General features: G+C 38.9%; 1 protein-coding gene across 6 annotated transcripts in view; it reads right to left on the bottom strand.

The window, feature by feature from the left end:
• Window positions 1-16,204, bottom strand: part of KIDINS220 (kinase D interacting substrate 220) — an 89,082-nt gene extending 72,878 nt beyond the window's left edge. For 5 of the 6 annotated variants that reach the window (XM_062573006.1, XM_062573005.1, XM_062573011.1 and 2 more), the window contains exons 1-3: window positions 16,077-16,204; window positions 8,862-9,009; window positions 1,105-1,203 (exon numbers count right to left, since the gene is read on the bottom strand). In XM_062573006.1, coding sequence (XP_062428990.1) covers window positions 1,105-1,203; window positions 8,862-8,969 — 207 coding nt within the window. In that variant the 5' untranslated portion in view covers window positions 8,970-9,009; window positions 16,077-16,204. The remainder of the gene's footprint in view (window positions 1-1,104; window positions 1,204-8,861; window positions 9,010-16,076) is intronic. The other variant, XM_062573007.1, reaches the window with a different exon arrangement.
• Between the last annotated feature and the right edge of the window lie 3,915 nt (window positions 16,205-20,119).

Raw genomic sequence — 20,119 nt, forward strand, 5'->3', positions numbered from 1 at the left:
ATAAAAAGAAATGCTGAGCAGGGGCTAAGACTACAGAAAATGTTGACGCTCTGTAAATGTAAGACCAGACCTGCTTCCCAAATCTACAACCACTTTAAGGAGGACCAGACTTCCTTCCGTTGCTACCTCAGATAGCTGGCTGCAGGTCCAGGAGCCTGGGATAAATTTCCACTTGCATTACATGTCTTCCATCCACTGCTCAAACAATACGTAGGTGTGGACTGTTCTTGTTTTATAAACTCTACACATATAAATATAGTAACTGCTTATACTCCAACTGTTCTACATATAAACATAGAAACTAACACTTACAGAAGATGTAATAAAGTATCTCCAAAAACGGCTCACATTTGCTCTCCCCATTCATCTGCCCAAGAGGTCAAGTTTCATAATAGACTTTAATTGTAGCACTACAGACATACAAGTAAACTGATGTGCAAGAGAGAAAAATTAACCACTTCCAGCACGAAAGTATCTGTTGATAGCTCTTAAGGAAATATACAGATCTGTCAAAACTTTTAGTAACACTTCTGTCCACTCCACTCCTACCAGTCACCTTTCAACAACAGTCATCCTCTTCTTCATGGGCAGGAAGAGAATTCATCAATTTAACTTTGTATGTCTTCTAGCTTTCATGTAAAATAATCCTTTAATCCAAATTCTCTCTCAGTATTTACTAAAACACACCAAAACCCATCAAAAACCAACCCCACATACCACTACATCACTGCTATGAACAAAACTGCTTGGACTTTGCTTTTGATGCAGTATTTTTCTATCCTACCTTTTATCTTAACTGCTGCCAACACTATTACTATGGCTTCCCAGTACTAACTTCTCAGACAAAACAGCAACAGCATTCAGCAGAGATCCTCAGACATTTAAAGCAGCTTTAATATTCCTGTCCTTTACAAACCTGCTGTATCAATTCTAATCTGAGGAACACAAAGTCAGTTGTTTGGGGCAAAATTTCTCATATATGGCACTATTTTCCATCCCTCCCCCCACAACACACACTCATCTAAATACCTTCTCTTTGCCTGCCTCTTGAAATTTCTTCTCCCTGTATTGTTAGGTAGTATAATATAATGCACTAATACTTACTGCATCTTCCAAGTTGCAATTAGCTCCCTTCTTGAGAAGCTCTTGGACAATTTCTAAATTGCCTTGCTCAGCAGCCAACATGAGCGGAGTCTGACCGTTCTGAAATCAAATGAAGTGCAAAAGTCATGCATCAGAAAAATGCCAAATAACACATATACAACATCAGTAAAAGCCCAAAGCCTACACAGGAACATCAAGTCCTGTTTCCAGTGTTTTGTTGTCAGGTGAAAAAATAAATTAATCAGACATTTAAAAACTGGCTACCCAAAAAGAGGAATTAAGAATATCACTCCTTCCTGATGATATGCCTACTAAAGACACCTTTAACACAGCCTGTTACATCTTTACATCTTTAAGTAACTAGGCACGTGGTTAGATTTCATTTATTTTTTTTACACATAGGTATCAAAATAGCCATCAGAACTGGTTCAGTTTAATAGTAAAATTTCTTGCTGAGGTCTAGTAAAAATATTCAAATTATATATCATACCCTGGTTTGTCAATATACCAAATAGATAAATCATTCCTGTCCTACGCAACACTGATTCCACCAGTGGGATCCAATACATTTGAATCATGAACAACGAAGAACAAGATGCCACGACAGTCTGGCTGTATGGTCATCCACATCTCTTCACTTGCATTCCAAGTGTGAGATGAGGTCTTCAATATACAAAGGCTCTGTATTAATGGTGTTAATAGGCAGCCTCATCTCGATGAAGAAGATAGATAACTGGTTTATTTGCCTTTTTTTTTTTTTTTTAGTCAGTTACAAACTGTCATCCTTCCATTATACTATTTTTGCATCAAAACTTCTCTTCAGAGATGTTCACAAGCATAATAAAGCTCAGAGCAACTGCTCTGCATGGTAAGAAAAAAAGCTTACAGTAAATTTGTTGATCGCCACTATCTTAAATAAATGGCTGAAATTCTTCCTGACCTTGCTCCTGCCCTTTCTTTGTGCCATATTAAGAAAAAATAAAAAGAAAATAAAAAAAGGGGGAGGGAGAAAAAAAGTCACAGTTGTCTAGTCTGCTAGAAGCATTTTGAGAAAATGAAGTAAAAGCTATGTATTCACAGACCACAGGTAAGATCACTAGTCTTCACTAAATTTACTGTCAATTGTCCTAGTAATAATATATATTTGATAAATTCCTTCTTCTTTTATGGTACCAAAAAATCATAGAAAAACATCAATTAATTAAAAAAAGCCTTCTAGTCCATTTAACTAGTTCTTACAGAGTTTTTTTCAGGGTCATTGCTCTTCAAGATGGGTTCCTTATACACAAGTTAATACTCTGCAAACACACATACCAACTGATTTGGGAAATGATGCCCGACTCATGCTTGCCCAACCTGCTAGACTAGCTTGATAGGAAAGAGAAGTTTTTGTTGCTTTTGGCACTGTCTCCCCTATGACATCCTCAGAAAAACTAATGAAGTATGGACTAGATAAATGGATAGTCTGAAAATTGCCTGACCTGCAGGGCTCAGAGGATTGTGATCAGCAATATTAAGTCCAGCTGGAGGCCAGTCACTAATACTGTGCTCCAGAAGTTGACACCAAGTCCAGCACTGTTTGGTATCTTCCTTAATGACTTGGACGAAGGGACAGAATACACCCTCAGCAAGTTTGCAGACAATACAAAAAGTGGGAAGAGTGATGGTGCACGAGATGGCTGCACTGCTAGTCAAAGGAACCGCCTCATAAAGTTCAAGAAAGGGAAGTACAGAGTCCTGCACCTGAGAGGAATAATACCCTGTACCAGTACAGGATGGAGGCCAACTAGCTGAAGAGCAGCTTGGCAGAGAAGGATCTGGGAGTCCTGGACAAGCTGGCCACAAGCCAGCAATGTGCTTTTTTGGCAAAGATGACCAGCAGCCTCCTGGGCTGCATTAGGCAGAGTGTTGCCAGCAGGCTGAGGGAAGTGATCCTTCCCCTCTACTCAGCCCTGATGAGGCCACATCTGGAGTCCTGTGTCCAATGCTGGGGCTCCCCAGTACAAGGAAGATATGGACATACCAGAATGAGAGCAGCAAAGGCCCACAAAGATGACAAAGAGACTGAAGCATCTGTCATATGAGGAGATGCTAAACAGCTGGGACTGTTTATCCTAAAGAAGGCAAGGCTCAGGGCAGGGGCGAAGGGGGTCTTACCAATGCAGATAAATACCTTGGGGGCCAAGGGGGTGTTAGAGGACAGAGCCAGCCTCTTTTCACTGCTGTGCAATGACAGGACAAGAGGTAATGAGCACAAACTTATTTATAGAAAATTCTGTTTAAACTTAAGATCTTTTTGGTGGTTAACCACTGGAAAGGTTATCCAGAAAGTCTGTAGAGTCTCCATCCTTGGAGATGCTCAAAACCTCACTGGAGATGGTATGAGCAACCTGCTCTAGCTGACCCTGCTTTGAGCAGGGGTGTTAGATTAGACAGTTTCCAGAAGATTTCTTCCAACCTCAACCATTCTGTAATTCTGAGATCAGAGACTTCTTTTCTTCTTTAGTAGCATCTACAAAAATCCCTGTTTTAGCATGAGTATTCTTGTTCCTTCTGAACAGTTAACACTGAACTCCTCCTGAACAGTTAACATTTTTATCACTGTTATCTTCTACAAATGAAGCAAGACTAACCAACAGTGAAGAACAGAAAAATTGTGTAATGGATGGTTGTTCAATCTCACAGATAAAGTGGCTGAGATCTTTGCTGAAAGGTGATCTCTCCCAAAAAGCCAGCCTCCCTATAGCCAGCATGACCTCCAACTGATGGACCTGCTCCTGCACAATAGCATATGCAGTCCCTAGGTATTTAAACTGTATATATTCTGTAAGTGTCTGAATGCATTGTGTTCATTCATGCCCTTTATGATGTTCATTTTCATAAGAAAACAATTTAACAGACAGCCAAGCAATTTTAACTGTCATATTTTTCAGTAAAGCATCCTCAGCACATAGTGCTGCACCAGAACAGAAAAGGTGTCAACTGCTTCCCTCAGTATCATTAATACAATTGAGGAAACAATTCTTGGAAAAGCTTAAGTGGTCTAATGGCCACATGGCTGCATATACTTTATATGGCGACCAATACAAGACTACATATGTGATTCATGAAGAGATAGCTGAGGATAATCATGCAAGTTCTTCATTATCAATAAACTCTACATGCTGAAATGAGACTGTATGAAACCTCATGCTCATCCAGATTCCCAGGAAATCCAAAATCCAAGAGCTACAATGAGTCCCAGAGCACTGAAGATTTAGAGTGATCTGCCCTAGATAAAGGTATGACATTTATAAGGTGCATGCATAAAATACTGATACCTATTTATAGTAAAGACTTAGGGAACCTATTCTGGAAGTGATCATGACTTGTAGCAAATATGAAACATAATATGAAGACAACTGATATCCATGGAAGAAGCCTTTTGCAAGTCAAAAAATAAAACCAAACAAAAACAAACAAAACCAGACCAATTCACTTTCTGAAGTAGCAGAACTAACAATGTAAGTTACAAGTATTAGTTTACAATTCCTGGAATTCTGTTATCTTAAATCCAGAACGAATCTTCTTTAATAGAATATAATTTATACCATAGCTTTTTCTAAAAAGCTTTTCCAATGAAATGTAGTAGCAGAGTTTCTATCACACCTGTCAGGGTAGTAAGGCATTTGTTTTCTATGTCAGAAGGGTTGCCTCAGAAAATAACAAGAAAAGGCATTTGGACACAAAACAAAAGTTATGACCCTTGGGTATGATACCCAGGACTCATTTGCCAGAAGTTAAACGCTGCCATGCCAGATGGCAATCCAACAATCTCCACATGAAGAGACTGTGATTCTAGGATAGCAGAAGTTAATAAAAAAGAAGTCTTCTGCAACTTCCCTTTGACAACTTTACTCAGGCAATGGAGGTCATGGCAAAGTGATCAGTAGAAAGGAACACTGCATTCTGCATCATTAATGACATTTCAAAACCTCCACACATTTGTGACTCTGCAAAAGTGTAACACGCGCGCACACACACAAAGTCTCTGGCCAAAGGGAGGTTGTGGATGGAAAGATAATCCCTTTCTGTAAGAAGCAATAATACCAGAGCCACTCTAGAAGTGTTTATTAGACAATGCAAAACTTTCCATTGAGGCACTGAAAACATTCTTCCCTTTTGTGGGGAGATGTTCTTAACACAGTATTTTTAAGCAAATCATGGAGATTTCAACAAAAAAGGACCTCCAAAGAAACAAAAAATAATTGCTGTGTCTATGACACCCAGATTAACTCTCAAAACTTGTTCGAGAGTGTAGCCAATCCTCAACACCTGGATGTTCAATTTTCTCACAAGAAATCTTTTTAAGAGCAGATCAAATATTGTCTGTCTGTATCTTACAAGCAGTCGAAATACTGCAACAATCCAAATTATAAAGGGACACCCTTTTCTGGAAGTCACAGTACTATCCCATAGATCAGCTGCCTCTCAAAGTCTGTGTTGAAGATTCAGAAGGTACTTCCAAGTATCAAGATCTGAAGAGTAGAAGAAAAAGCACACCAAAAAAAACCTGTAGGTTGTCACGATCAAAGCACACAAGTAGGTGCCTATTATTAGCTGTTAAGTATCATGGTAACTGGTATGAGAGCAAGAGAGAGAATGAGAGAGAGCGCGCATGTATAGGTGACAGGGAGAGAGACTGAGACTCGCTCTACACTAACTGAAATGTCTAGCAAATCCAACGCTATCCAAAAAGCCATATACAAACTGACCAGAACATCCAAATTCTCCTGGCAACTGATAAGAAGTCTAGATATAAGGGTTGGCACTAATGTGGGTGCTTCCATGCTCTGAAAATTTACTGCAGCCTAGGAGGTCCTGGTACTAGCAAATCCTTGCTTGCAAACAATCTTTTTAGAGATACTCCTCTGGATCTTACACTCTGCATTTTGTTATTTTGTTTTTACCTAAGAAGAAAAGACTTCTTGGCAGGTCCAGAACTGGAAACAGCACTGCACTCAATACTACTGAATTCCAATGAAGAGCTAACATTTAAACAAAGCTCTCTGCAAAAAGACTCCCTCACCCTCATGGCTTTAACACTGATGTAAAAACTATACATCTTGGAAAACAAACAAACAAACAAAAAAAAAAAAAAGAAAAAAACCTGCTCCATCGGGAGACTCAAAAGAAAAAAAAATAAAAACGGGGAAAAAAATGTAGGGAAATGGTCACTATAAGAAAGGCAGTTATTGAAACTCAGCAGTGCTCTTAGTTCTATCAAGAAAAGAAGAAAAAATTATAAAAGAAGGTGAAGGCAGTGACATAGTTGGTAAAGCCAACAGTGACTGTCCAGTCTGATTTCAGTCATGATGTGGAAAGGAACTATTAGCAGAGGGAACAGATCATTCCTCAGAAACACAGCATGCCTGGTGGTAACATTTATCTGCATACTCAAAGAATTAAAAATCCTCACAACTCAAATAATTCAGCATATGTATATCCACAGCATAACTGAATTTGCTGACGGTGAACAAATACTACCTGTTAATAGAAACAAGATCTAATAACTACAAAAAGGCTAAATTCTATGCTCTGCTTTCATATGCGCATGATGCTTTTTTTGAACAATATAGCCTATTTAACAACTTATTCAAGAAGATTCCCTCTACCCTATGCAGCTTGAAAGAAAATGTAAAAGAGCATGCATTTTTCCCAGACTTATTAAAAAAGAGCAAATATGAATTGGATACACAAGTCTTTCATTAACTACAAGGTAGGTTAAAACTGCCAGACTCAATGGACAGTGGTCACCTGTTTATAATAACTGGTCCCTGGTTCAGAGAGTTTGATCTGAGACTGACAGTGTAACATCTTCATCAACAACGTGGACCAGGAAACAGAATGCACTCTCAACAGCTATACAGATTGCCCCAAACTGGAGAGAGTGGTGAAATGCCAAAGGCAGGGATGCCATTCAGAAACAAATTCAACAGGCTGGAGAAACAGGCTGATAAGCCTTCCGGAGTTCAACAAAAGCAAAAGTGAAGACTGGAATGCAGTAACCCCATGCAACAGCACTGGGTAAAGACTGACTGCCTGGGGAACCACTCTGCAGAAAAGGGCCTGGGGTCCTGATGGAGAAGCTGATCATGAGCCAGCAGTGTGCCCTGCATCAAGGAAGGCTAACTACGTACTTGGCTGCATTACGAACAGCACAGTAAGCCCTCTACTCAACACTAATAATGCTAGATCCTGGAAAACAACGTTCTGTTTTGGACTCCCTATACAGAGGCTCCTAATAACAGACAGATCAATGTACTACAGAGTCCAGCAAAGGTCACTGAAGTGGTTATAAGCATAAACATGTGTAAGTATGAAGCATAAGACATACAAGCAGAAACTAAGCACTGGATTTTTTCAGTCTGAAAAATAGAAGACTAAGGGGAAAACCAGCAACTGTCTTCCTCTGCCTGGAGGAATTAGTGAATCTTACACAGATGACAAACGCAAGTTCTTCTCAGAGATGCATCAAAAAAATAAATAAATAAATAGAAAGAGAGACAACAAGCAACAGTCAGAAGTACCAGCAAAGGATATTTAATGTAAAATAAGGAAAATGTTTTTAAATAAAGAGTGGTTACACATGGGAGCATTGCCCAGAAAGGCTGTGGAAGCTCCATCCTGGGAGACTTCCAAAATTTGTGTTGTAAGTCCCTGAGCAATCTAATCTAACTGTGAAATCAGCCTTGTGACACGGAAGAAATTGAACCCAATGACCTCCCCAAGTCCCTTCTACTCTTAATCGTTCTATGAATCTATGATTCTCTGAATATGCTACGTAAGTCCAGTTCCACAGAATTGTTCAGGGAATCAGAGTTGCAATAAAAGTTGATGATAAAAGTTTCAAATCCAGATGAAGGGAAAGTCTGGATACCTATAACCACAGAATATAAAATAAAGTCAAATCATCTTCATAAGCTTGCTTATAAAGTATACCAAAGCCCCTACAAACACACTATATTGCATCAAAATAACTTGAATATTAAACATCAAGGAAAACAGTGACAACAGATATTTGTATGAATCAGACCTCCCAAGAAACTCTCAGGAACCTTCAGTGCAGCACATTTAACTTCCTGTTGTGATACTATTAAATTAAACTAAATCAAATCATAATACAGCAACTAACGATTAGCACACTGTCCCAGGATTCAGAATAGCCACATTTCAACTCTCTATTGTGTATTAAGACTTCTTGTACAATCCTGATAAAGTTATTTAATCCTCCTCGTTACACCCAGATTTATCTTATGATACGTATCCAAAAGAGCACAGTCACAATATGCTACAAAATATGCTCCTATTTGGATCATGTTAACAGAATTTCTCTTGCCTCAAAACTAGGATGTAGGGGATGAGCCCCGGGTTATCATCCCAGATTTCATCCCAAAAGGGACAGCGCATGAATGCACACATATCTGGATTCCCAGCTACAGAAGCATAGGTACCAGTCCGTCCTTACTACATGGATGAAGATTATGTTTTCCAGCTTACAGGAAAACTCAAAAAAAACAAATATACTGAAAGATGCTGAGGTACTCAGAGCCTGACTATCCAACAATCATACTATGTGTTCATAGTACAACCTGTAAGCAAAAAGCTGAGAATAAAAATAAAATTTGTATACTAAACAAAAAGCATCTCCTCATTAATTATTCAGTCTATGGCTAATAAGCTGGAGTATGAAACCAACCTTTATGAAATCATCTTACCTCATTTCTCTCATCCACATCCTTGCATTTCTCAAGAAGTGCTTTCAGAGCAGGAACATTTCCCTCTTCTACATAGGTCAACAGACTCTGACTCATCAGACTTGCCATCTTTGCAGAGTATTGAAAATGCTTGTACAATAGAACTTATCTGTACGGAAACAAAAGAAAAAAGAAAACCTTAAGTAAAGTCAATGAGATTTAACTTTAACATTAGAGAAAACAATCTGCATGCCAATAAGCTATTGATTGAGTACAAATACCTCCCATTCTCCTCAACAAAATACTGTGCAGACAAAACTTGCATTACATTTCAGTGAAATTTTTTTTGTAGTTCTAGTTTTGTAATTTGTAGTTAACTTTTGTAGTTCTTAGAAAATTACATAACTTGATCCGGTTCTAGATACTGGCTAAACATGCTTTTTGACTGGAACGCATCATAGCCTTTCATACGCATAATTTTTCTGCATATAAAAAACTATGGAAGTTACACACATATACAGTTTATATCTGCTAGTTATTTACAGTGCAACCCTTATCCTTTAAGCACACAAGCAGAACACTGAGAATATTCATCATTACGAAATACAGTGGTAATATCTAAATAAGTCATGTAGAAACTCTGGAAAATCCCATTTTTAAATCAGTTATCACCAATTTTATCCAGATATGGCTGCATGAGATCGCATGTTGTTACCTTACAGCTGAAACTTAACATAACAAAACCATTTAATTACTTGGTAGAAGCCCTTTAATTTGTAAGACAGAAGAGTTTGCTCTTGGTTAAGGCAGAACATTGAGAATCAAAGGACTACCTTAGAAGCCTTGGGCTAACAGAGAGCTCAGAGAACCTTTAGTATCAGAACACCAAGTGTACATGCACATGTCTCCAGAAGCTGAATCTATCCATTTTGCATTAAAGTTTCATTGGATGCAAAGTTACAAAGCAGAACACAGTACACCTCCCTTATGGCCTATGTCATATCTTCCAGCCCGATAGAGATGTCTCAAACATCTAAGCACCTAAGATAGCATTAGATGTTTGTGTTCAGGCACCTGAATTCCTCCCATTGAGTTTTATATATTCTGATAGAAATTAGTTAAATGGAACTTGCATCTAACTCCACTGCTGCCACAAACAGTTTGTCAACTCCCTGTGCAGTGATTCAGCTTCTCTATAGCAGCTGCATGGTACAGTAGTTCTCCAGGCTGTTTTCTATACCAAATAAAAAGTCGAAATCTGTGTGAAAAGTCATCAGCAAAACATGATTATGATTTCTTAAATTTTCTCCAGTCATAATCTAAGTTTTATAAATAAATTCTCAGATAGTAGGAGAACGAAAAAAGGATTCTACATTACTGCTCAAAGAAAGATTTTCTTTCATGTTCCTCACTGTCATTTTTCAAAAATGCAAAGGTAGCCCTGGTGCACCACAGATAAGTATACCTCTTCAGAAGTTATTACCTGAACTCAGTTATCAGGTCAGCAGAGTTTCTGCCTTAATGTAGATTTGAATCTTTAGACGCAAGCTAAACCTTTAGCAAACAGCCAAATAGCTAATACTACCATCATCAGAAAAAAAGAGATCAACAGTTACGTTTACAAACTCCACATTAATATTCCTTTTCTAAAAGGATAAAAGCCTTGGCAGGGTGGAACCATTTCTAAGCATGATATTAATATTCTTTGTCAGCTATGCACCACTGTGACAAAACAGTCTGTTCTCAGAATTAAGAACAGTCTATTTTATAACAAACAGTAAAAAATAAAATTTATGTTTTAATCCCAATTTTCACATTCTATTGTTCTAATTCATCATTATTCATGAAAATTTTTTAGGGTATCCAAAAGATTAAGTTAGCTGGAGAACTGCAGGAAAGCACTGGTTAGGATATCAGTATTCAAAATTGCCATTTAAAAATGCAACTTGAATTGATCAGCTTAATATACGGCTTCTCATACTTAAACAAAACCAACAACAGGATAAACAGCAGATGTATGTAAAACAAGTTAGCTTTAAGACCTTTAGAAGTTTCTATATTGGTTGATTTTTCTCAAGAAAAAGAAGTCTGAAATTAGGCTGCAGTTTGTTCATGGTGTTTTCACTCACAACAGCAACTCAATAGAAATCAGACATTTTATTTATATAAAAATCATTAAGAGTAAATAAAAATTTTAGAGATTAAGGGTGTTTCTTGTGGTTTTGCGTGAGTTTGAGTTCCCTCCCCACCCCCAAACTATATGTCTAAGGGAAAATTTTGGGGAAAGGGGGTTGGTTTTGATTTTTTTTTCCACATAAATCTAATGAGGACAAGAAAAAAATTCTATGAATTCCTACAAATTTCTGTCGGATTTATCTTGCAACAGAAAAGATGCACTAGGCTTCCTGTTTTGCTACTGAAATACAGAAACTTGTAACCTTCTTTCTGGACAGATATTTATAATAGTTGTACTTCCGTACAAATATTAATCTGGTTTCCTATCCTCTGCTTTAACAATAAAACAAAATCTGTAAGTCCTCCAGTTTTTGAACAAGTCACGTTATGTAAGTCTTTAACAGTAAGACACAAAATCAAGTAAATTCGATGAAGTTAATGGTTCTAAGTTGAGATATTACATACCTTGCACTATACCATACGCTAGCACACTTCTGGCACAACCATAGTCCACCTTACTATTTAAAGTTTTTTGATGTATCTAATAATATATTATCACATTACAAAAATCAAGTACTGCATGGGTGCTGGACATATACTGTGATTTCCTTTAATGTTTACAATTTATTTAAAATTACCATAAATGCTTTGAACCAAAGCTTATAGGTACCTTCCATAGTACTCTTAGATGGAAAAGTAACTTTACTTTGACCCCCTGCAATGGAAAAGGCTACTGGAAGTATGTATACGTAGTTTTTTTCACTAAAAATCACACAAAAAACTCAATAGCATTTCTTTTAACAAAAGGATGAGAACTTAATCTCTGCCAAGTTTCAGAATTCTGATGCAAAAACTGTACCTCTCAAGCACGTTCAATACAAATAATATTCCTTCATTGCCCAGTTAACAATATTTGCTTTGTTCTTGACACAACAGTATTTTCACAACCCATACCAATGCTCACAACAGTGAAAACCAGGAGCATATTGGAAATTCAACCCCCTTTCCAGAAAACATTGGTTCTGTTATTTTTTTCCCCTACACAGGGGAGCCAACTGCCAGTCAATGAACGCGTTCTTTCAAGCAGCAATGCTTCCAAGCCCGGAAGCCTCAAAACACTGCAAGAGCAAAGCCTGGTATCTTTTAAGACTCTAAAATGATGCAATAAGAGAGAATAAACCAAAAACCATGAAAAGATGTACCAAGAGCACAAATGCTCAGGTGAAGATAACATATTTGCACAAGGATTAACTTGTTTTTGTAAAGTGCCCACATCCTGAACTGAAGAAGAGATTATCACTGTTTTGGAAAGGCCGCACAAATTTATTGATTTACAAAAAAAAAAAAAAAATAGTCTCTCAACTGCAACAATCCTGACTGGAAAGGTTCTGAAATTCAAATCTGTACATTCCTATTAATCCTCAGTACTGTATTGTTTCCAACTACCTACAGAAGTACAGTGCTACCGCATGCTAAACTTCCTTAATATCACCATCTTTTTCATACCTCTCACTCAATTTTTGTGTCAGTGATGATCATTTACAGATACACATAAAAAAAAATTCAACAAACACTAATATTATTCTAGAGACTTACTCCTTTTTCAGTAGGGCACAATAAAAAATATAGTAAATTAAACACAATTTAAGGTTTAAAATAGCTTGCTTTCTTATGTTTCCTTCTGTTTCTGGATAGTAAAGCTACCTTCCAACTACACAGTACTGTGGTAGATCTTCCTGGTATCTGTAAAAAGAAGTTTATTTATAGTGCTGCTAAAATCTGCATATGTACAAACCAGAGACAGACAAATGTAGTAACTGCACGGAAGAACTGAAATTGCATTCTGCCAAATCATAATTTAAAGAAAAGCAGAATACAAAAGAATTGTATATATAAAATTTATTACAAAAAAATACAAAATTAAATTTCTCACACACTTTTGTACCTTGTTTATGATAGCATAAAACTATGAAAATTATTAAAAATATGAATTGGGAATTCCATGAGGTCTAGTTCTAAGAGTTAAAAATCGTATTACCTCATCCTTGTTCAGACTGCAGAGAACCTTGCTAATACAAGCATTCCCATTCTTTTCTTTCTATTCAATTGTTGCTTACTAAATACAGATATTTCATAATCATTAACAAAGGAAGATCACAAGTCGGACACCACCTAAGGAAAGCAGCAGACCTGTTTAACTACACTTTCTACTGGAACTGAGCCAGTCAAGATTCTGTTCAAATAGCAAATTTTCACAACATTTTATATAAGACCCTAAAAACAAACAAGCACTCAGAGGCAGGAAGATATAATAAATGTACATTTCTGCCTAAAGTTCCATTCTGACTAATAACCTCCTGATTCTCAGCTTTTCCTTATCATCCGGGAGAATTTCTTCTATGCTTCTTATCACTCCTTTAATCTAGATTAAAAAGAAAAGCTTTAACAAATCACTTAATCTTTTCATTTACTTTATACCAGAGAATAGATAATATAATTAACAAATATTAAGACACACAAAAAAGACAGCTAGACATGCAGACATTCTTATTCCTGAACCTATACTGAACAAATAGAATATGGAATAAAGTTTGCACAAAAGGAGATTGCTATAAATGTAATTATTTACTGCGTACATTAGTAAACAGTAAGAAATATGTGAAATTGGAAGTATGGAAGTCATCCAGTCAAATTTTTTGCCCTCTTAGGCACCTCCTAATTCTAAACATTGCAGTAATGGGATTTCTTAAAAAAAAAAAAAAAAAAATCAAGAGTGGAGATGAGACACAAAAAAAAATATTTAAACAAAAAGTCACTATCGCAATCTAGTAACAAGCATCAGATGTGTTTACGTTCTATCTTGATTAAAAAAGATCAATTAAAAGAAAAATTGTAAAGTACTGATAGTGGGATTTAAACCTTACCAGAGAAACAAATCTACCTTTTAAGACAGAATTTAAATATGTTCAAATGAACAGTAAATTATATGCATATCTGAATTTCAGGAGAAAATTCAGCTCCCTTATAAAAATACTTAGTGCTACAAAGCATTACTTTAGATTTTAAATGTTTCAAATGAAAGAAAACAAACAAAAACAGGCATCAGCATTAAGCTGTCAGAAAAATTTCCACCAACAAATATAAATCAGTTCAGTGAAAACCTGTACAAACCAACAAAGAAGTCTACAACATAGTGTTCATACCATACTGCTTCACATGTCCAACACATTTCTCTCAATCATAAGGTGAATATTTTGTTAGTCACAGCCACAGAATTTAACCTTTAGGGTATTTTTCACTTTGGAAAAAATTGTTGTGATCAAGACATACTAAACTGTTTTTTAAATTAATACGACCATATTTCAGAAGTAGTGGCATTTTGAGTAGATTTGAATTTCTTAAACTATTTTAAGCTATTGCTGCAGAAAAAGAGAGTAAGTGGTAATATACATGTCAAATGCCATAAACCAAAGGCGTACTAAAAGCAATTTTGAAGCACTGAAAACTATCCATACAGATTAGCCTTCTCACCAAATTACCATCTCTGACACTTGCTCCCTTTTAATCTGTTTTGTCAAAAAAAATATTTCTCTTTTGCCCATGCATCATTCTGAAGAAAAAAGGAGAAACAAAGGTATTTAGAGAAGGTAGGTTACCCATAAATTAGGTAGCTTTTTATTTATTTGGTTTGCTATGGAAACCAGGCTTAAATACACTGTATTTAATACCATACGTGTAACGTCTGTCCACAATACCCTCTAAAGTCACTGGCCAACATCACCTAAATCTAACAGAATGACAGCTATTTCATAATTTAGTTCCTGCAAGTCTTGCGAAAACACTTTCCCCCTGAAAAAGAGCGCAGCATGAGGTAAAAACTTGTTAGATAGGTCATCTTCACAAATCTTCAACCGTCAGACAAAAAGTCAAATGGAACTAGGTTTATTGGTTCGATCTCATTTTAAAGTTAGATGCTGCCAAGTTGACAAGCTTCTTAGCTCCTTGTATGCTGCCGTAACATCCATAGGACAGATGTTTGTATTATTCATAGCAATTCCACTAAGTATGTCATATTGAGTGACCGAGATGATTAACATTTTCACCAAGAAACGATGGACAGCCACTGTGAAAATATGTATTTAAGCTGTATCTTCAAATTGATCATTATTTCGTTTTTTAAAAAAAATCTATTCAGTAAACAAATACATGATGGATTTCTGCACGCATTCAGGCCTGATAAAAATCTCCTTTTAATCCTTCCACTTCTGCATTGTTTGACGGGTGCGGGGGGGGCAGGCAACTAATTCCATGATTCAAGCACTTTGCCATCAACGGACATACCGTGCTAGTGTATCGCCCCCACAGTAACCACAGAATCACAGAATCAGTAAGGTTGGAAGGGACCTCTGGAGACCATCTAGTCCAACCTCCTCGCTCAGCAGGGTCACCTAGAGCATGGCAGACAGGGTTAATGCTTGGTCCGAACTTACAGATGAGAAATCACTTTCTTTATCCAATTTTTAAGCAAGCAAGAAGAGCAAACGTCTGCCCTTAAGGCTTTAGCTATTCAAACTCAGCTTCTTTTCCCTACAGAGTAGAAGCGAAACTTTGGTTACGGGTCAGCCTACCTGCGCTGCTTACCAGTCTGCCTTTCCCAGTTAGAAACAAGAGACAAGAACAGTCGAAGAGGTTCCGCATCCTCCGGGCTGGGGCCGACAGCAACATCCGACCGTGCCCGTGCCGCCGCCGGGGCTGCTCTATTCCCCCCGCCGCGCGGCAGCGGGAGGATTTCAGGGCCGGCTGAGCGGCCATGGCGGGGCGCACACCCACACAACGAGGGGACCTTTCGGGGCGCTGGCAGCACGCCACGCAGCGCTGCCCCTGCCGAAAACGCTAGCCGGAGCCCGAGGCGCACGCCGCGGCCCAGCTCCACCGCCGCCTTCGGCCGCGCGGCGCGGCGCCCGGCGGCGCCCTTTGTCTGGCAGCTCCGAGCGCCTCCTGCCTTCCCCCCACCCCGCGGCCGGCCGGCCCTGTCCCCGCTGCCCCCCCCTCACCACTCACCCCAAAGCCGGCGGGACTCGGCCCCTGCGGGCGGCTCCCCTGGCCCAGGCTGGGACTGACAAGGAGGCAGCGGCTCGGAACGCTCCTCACTTCCCCCCGCCAGCGGCGGCCATCTTACTTTTCACCGCCTTCTCCCCCCCACCCCCCGTGCCTGCCGGCTGGTCACGTGAGCTGGGCCGGGCGGGGGCGCCCCCGCCGCCAGGGCGGGAGCTGCGGCCGCCTGCCCGTGCCCGGGGAGGGGCACACCTGGGCGCGAGGAGCCAGTCCTCGAATAGCCGGCAGGGCTGGCGCGGTAGCAACCGCTTGTAATCGGCTAATGACCGGTTAGCGGGGACCCGTGAAACCCTGCCCGGGAGCCCTCGCCGCACTGAGTCACCGCCCTCGGCGGCCGTGCCGGGCGCGTTCGGACGGCCCTGCGAGCCGCCTAACGGCTCCAACGGCTCGGGGCAGCCGTTGAGCCGCACTCGCTGCAGCCCCCCTCCCCCAAACGGCTCGGGGCTGCAGTTGAGGCAGCAGCGGCCCCCATTCACCTGTCCCAAGGGGCCTTTCTCACAGAGCCCCCCCCCACCCCACAAGCATTGAAGGGATCATTACTTGTTCCTCTACACCTGCCACAAACCATTTCACCAAGGCAGATCATCTCTCCATCACAGTATAAGCTTGACAGGGCCTCTGCCCGCCCCCCCAAAAGCTAGGTGGAATAGGGTCTTGACCAAGTTGGTCATTGACATGAAGCTTCACCAAGACAACTGCAAGGCCAGCTCTGTAAACTTCAGGATGGAGGTAGCTTAGAAACACCACCAAAGTGGGGAACATCTGAAACAGAGCACTCAACCTCAGCATTCAACCTTAGCACTCAACCTCAGAGAAAAATGCTTTCTGAAACCACGAAAGGATTTTTGTTAAAATTCCTCTCTGATAAATGAGCGGGTATTTCTCACTGTAGGCGAGGTAAACATGGACGAAACCTCACCTCAACATGCTACAGACAACACAGGAGAAAGTTCAGAGCTGCTCTTGTTCAGTGTCTGCCAAGCCTCTCCCCAGACTTCTTCCAAGCTCCAAAGCAGTTTCTTAAATATTTTGAAAATGTACTTCACCATACTGGCAGATTTGTACATTGGGTCATAAGTGGCTTAGGACTTCCCATGCAATTTCCAACATGTTTTATGTCCTTCTAGTAGCAATTCTTCCACTCTATACCTTCCATGATGGTAAAATACATCTAATGACTATAGAGAGATGCCCTTTCATCTTTTGTACAATCCAAATCCTAACAATAGATTCCTCTATTTAATGACAGAAATTATTTGACAATTAGCTCAGAGATGCTCTGTAATGACCACAGTAATAATATCTTCTTGAGAGACCATGGAGCATAATTTGAACCTGGGATGATAACAAATTAATAAAGAACTAGGTTTTCAGGAAGACACTATAGGCCCCAAACTGTTACTGAAAGGATTCCCAAGGATCAAAGTGTTCATTCAAAATCCTTACAACACTGGAATCTCCATCTCTAAAGAGCTCACATTTTTAGCTTCTGAAAGACACATCCTATAGTGGTCCCTGTGTATCCTAAGTAGATACTTAGGATAACCAGGCAAGTATTTCCACTGAGTTTTTGAAAAAGCAATTCAGGTTTTTGCAATAATAGGAGAGATCCTCACACCCAGATGAGATCAACAAGTTTTCCTTACTTGCACCTTCCCCCCTCACCAGTACATGGGGGAAAGCAAGCTCCATTAAAATCAAAAGCTAAATCCAGTTAGATCTGCACCAAAACACTGATTCAGCTGAAAGGCTGGAAGAAATTTAAGCAAATTCAGTGCTTACAAAAAAGCATCCTTATTTATGCCATAGGTACGTGATACAAAAAGACAAATGATGAATGAATCCCTGCAGTTACTGCTGAATTGAAAAGTGCTCAATCTAAACTACTTGAACTTACACATATGGACCATCACTCAAAGATGGTCCTGATGTTTCAGTCATCTACCTGACCTCATGTACTGTAATATATGAGACTACTTTAGCCTCCTGAGGTCTATGGATTCTCAAACATTTTCTTCCTTTTTTTTGTTTTCTATACAGTCTATACAAATAACATTAATCTCTCACCTCATGATCTCCTCAATGTCCCAAATTCTTATTCTAATATCATAGCTTTACCCATACCACATTTTAGCTGTGTTCTCACCTCAAAGCTACAAATTTGTCAGGCAGAGGCCATAGCTCCTCCTGCATATGAGGGAACTAAACACACACTGAGGACTTGGAACAGGGAAGGCAGAACTGTATCATCCCTCACTTTCTTCCCCTTTCAATACAGGCTGATCCAACTTGCTTGTGCTCTTCCACTTGCACCCTGCTTTTACATTGGGAAGAACCTTTTCCCATCAGCGATGAAGTTATAGAGAATGAATCCTGGTCCCACTGCAGGGTCAAAACTGGAGTTCAGTGGGGTTAGGATTTCACAGAAAGCAAATTCTGCCTCTCAAAATATCATGCGGGTGTGGTAAAGCACAGAAATAATCTTTTAACAAGTGACTCAAAAACTGAATTTGGCATATCATTAATGTATAGTTTGAGTGACATGATTAAAAACTCAGAGTAGCATTTGTCCAGAATCTGTGCAGGAATGCTTGATTTTTTAATGATGTGCTGTAAAAAAGGTGGTAAATGTTGATATTTCTAAATTGCTGTAGTGTAAAGCATATAATCCAACAAAATCAAAATCTTCCAACAAATTTTTTTTTCTCCTTTCCACTTTCCCATCTCCTTCAGGATTTATATTTGAACAGCTCAATAAAAAAAATGGGGCTAAGATCTTTCATGAATGAAAAGATGACTAACATACAGAAAAAAGGTCCTTCTATAGATACAACTTATTCCTGAAGCAACTTGATACAAAAGTCTCCACAGAGTTTGTTACTACAAATAAGCTAGTCGCATTTAGAGTTCTCCGTACTAGTCAGTGAGAGACATAAATGTGAGAATTCACAACAGACAGATGATGAGAAAGATCCATCTTCTCCTGTCTGACAGGCCTCTACACCCTGCAATAACTTCATACCATCTCAGCCAACTTGAAAAACAAATATTTAACAAGTACACTGGCACCTAGCAGTTAAACACTTGTTTAAACATCTTAACAGCTGACATCGTTCAGTATCGGTTTCTAGCACCAGTTCAAGTAACAGCTCAAGAAGAAGCTGTTTGTTAAAAAACAAACACCTCTTACCAGCACCCAGAAGTGCATGAGACCCAGTGAAATAATTTGTACAAATGAAGCAAAAGCTCCTTGTGAAATCCCAAAGCACTAACAAAAGCAAAAAAGCCAAGATTAACAAAGCAGCAGCTCAAATTCATAAAAACGGGTGTCTCATTCCTTACCCTTTGGAATAGGTTTGTCTCATCCAAGTCTGAAGATCTGTTTCTCTGCTCACTGCTTGTTTTTTAGCTTGACATAGTTACAGCTCTTCGATGTGCAATGCTTCAAAATTATGGATGAAATTTAACAAGACTTGAAAAATTATCCTCCCTTATCAAGATTAAAAATAACACATCTATTAACTTTAACATAACTGAAGTTGATTTTAATTGTTATAGTAACTAAGTCTATCTCCAGAACACAATTGTGCCACTATTTCAGATGTCAGCACCTGCCCAATACAGACACATCAATTAAAAATAGCTACCATGCTTCAATTATTAATAAGCTTATAATTAGTCTACTGGTTATAATTACTATAGTACTTAAGCTGTTTTCTTTCCTTACTTTTCTAATTTCTTTAACCTATATTGATCCAGATCATGACCATTTGACATGCATGTTTTTGTCTTCTGATGTCTCCTCAAAAGCACTAATACGAAAATACAGAATATGGAAAGACGCTGTTTTGTAATATAGTACATGGGCAGTCATATTACTTATTTTGTAATGGAGAGATCTTTTGCTGATACAGCTTATTTCATTTGGAAAGATAGTGAATAACCAATGCAGACAAATAACTATTTGGCTATTGAAAGCGACCATGCCA

The sequence above is a fragment of the Rhea pennata genome, chromosome 3 (assembly GCF_028389875.1).
Source record: "Rhea pennata isolate bPtePen1 chromosome 3, bPtePen1.pri, whole genome shotgun sequence".
NCBI classification, from domain to species: Eukaryota; Metazoa; Chordata; class Aves; order Rheiformes; family Rheidae; genus Rhea; species Rhea pennata.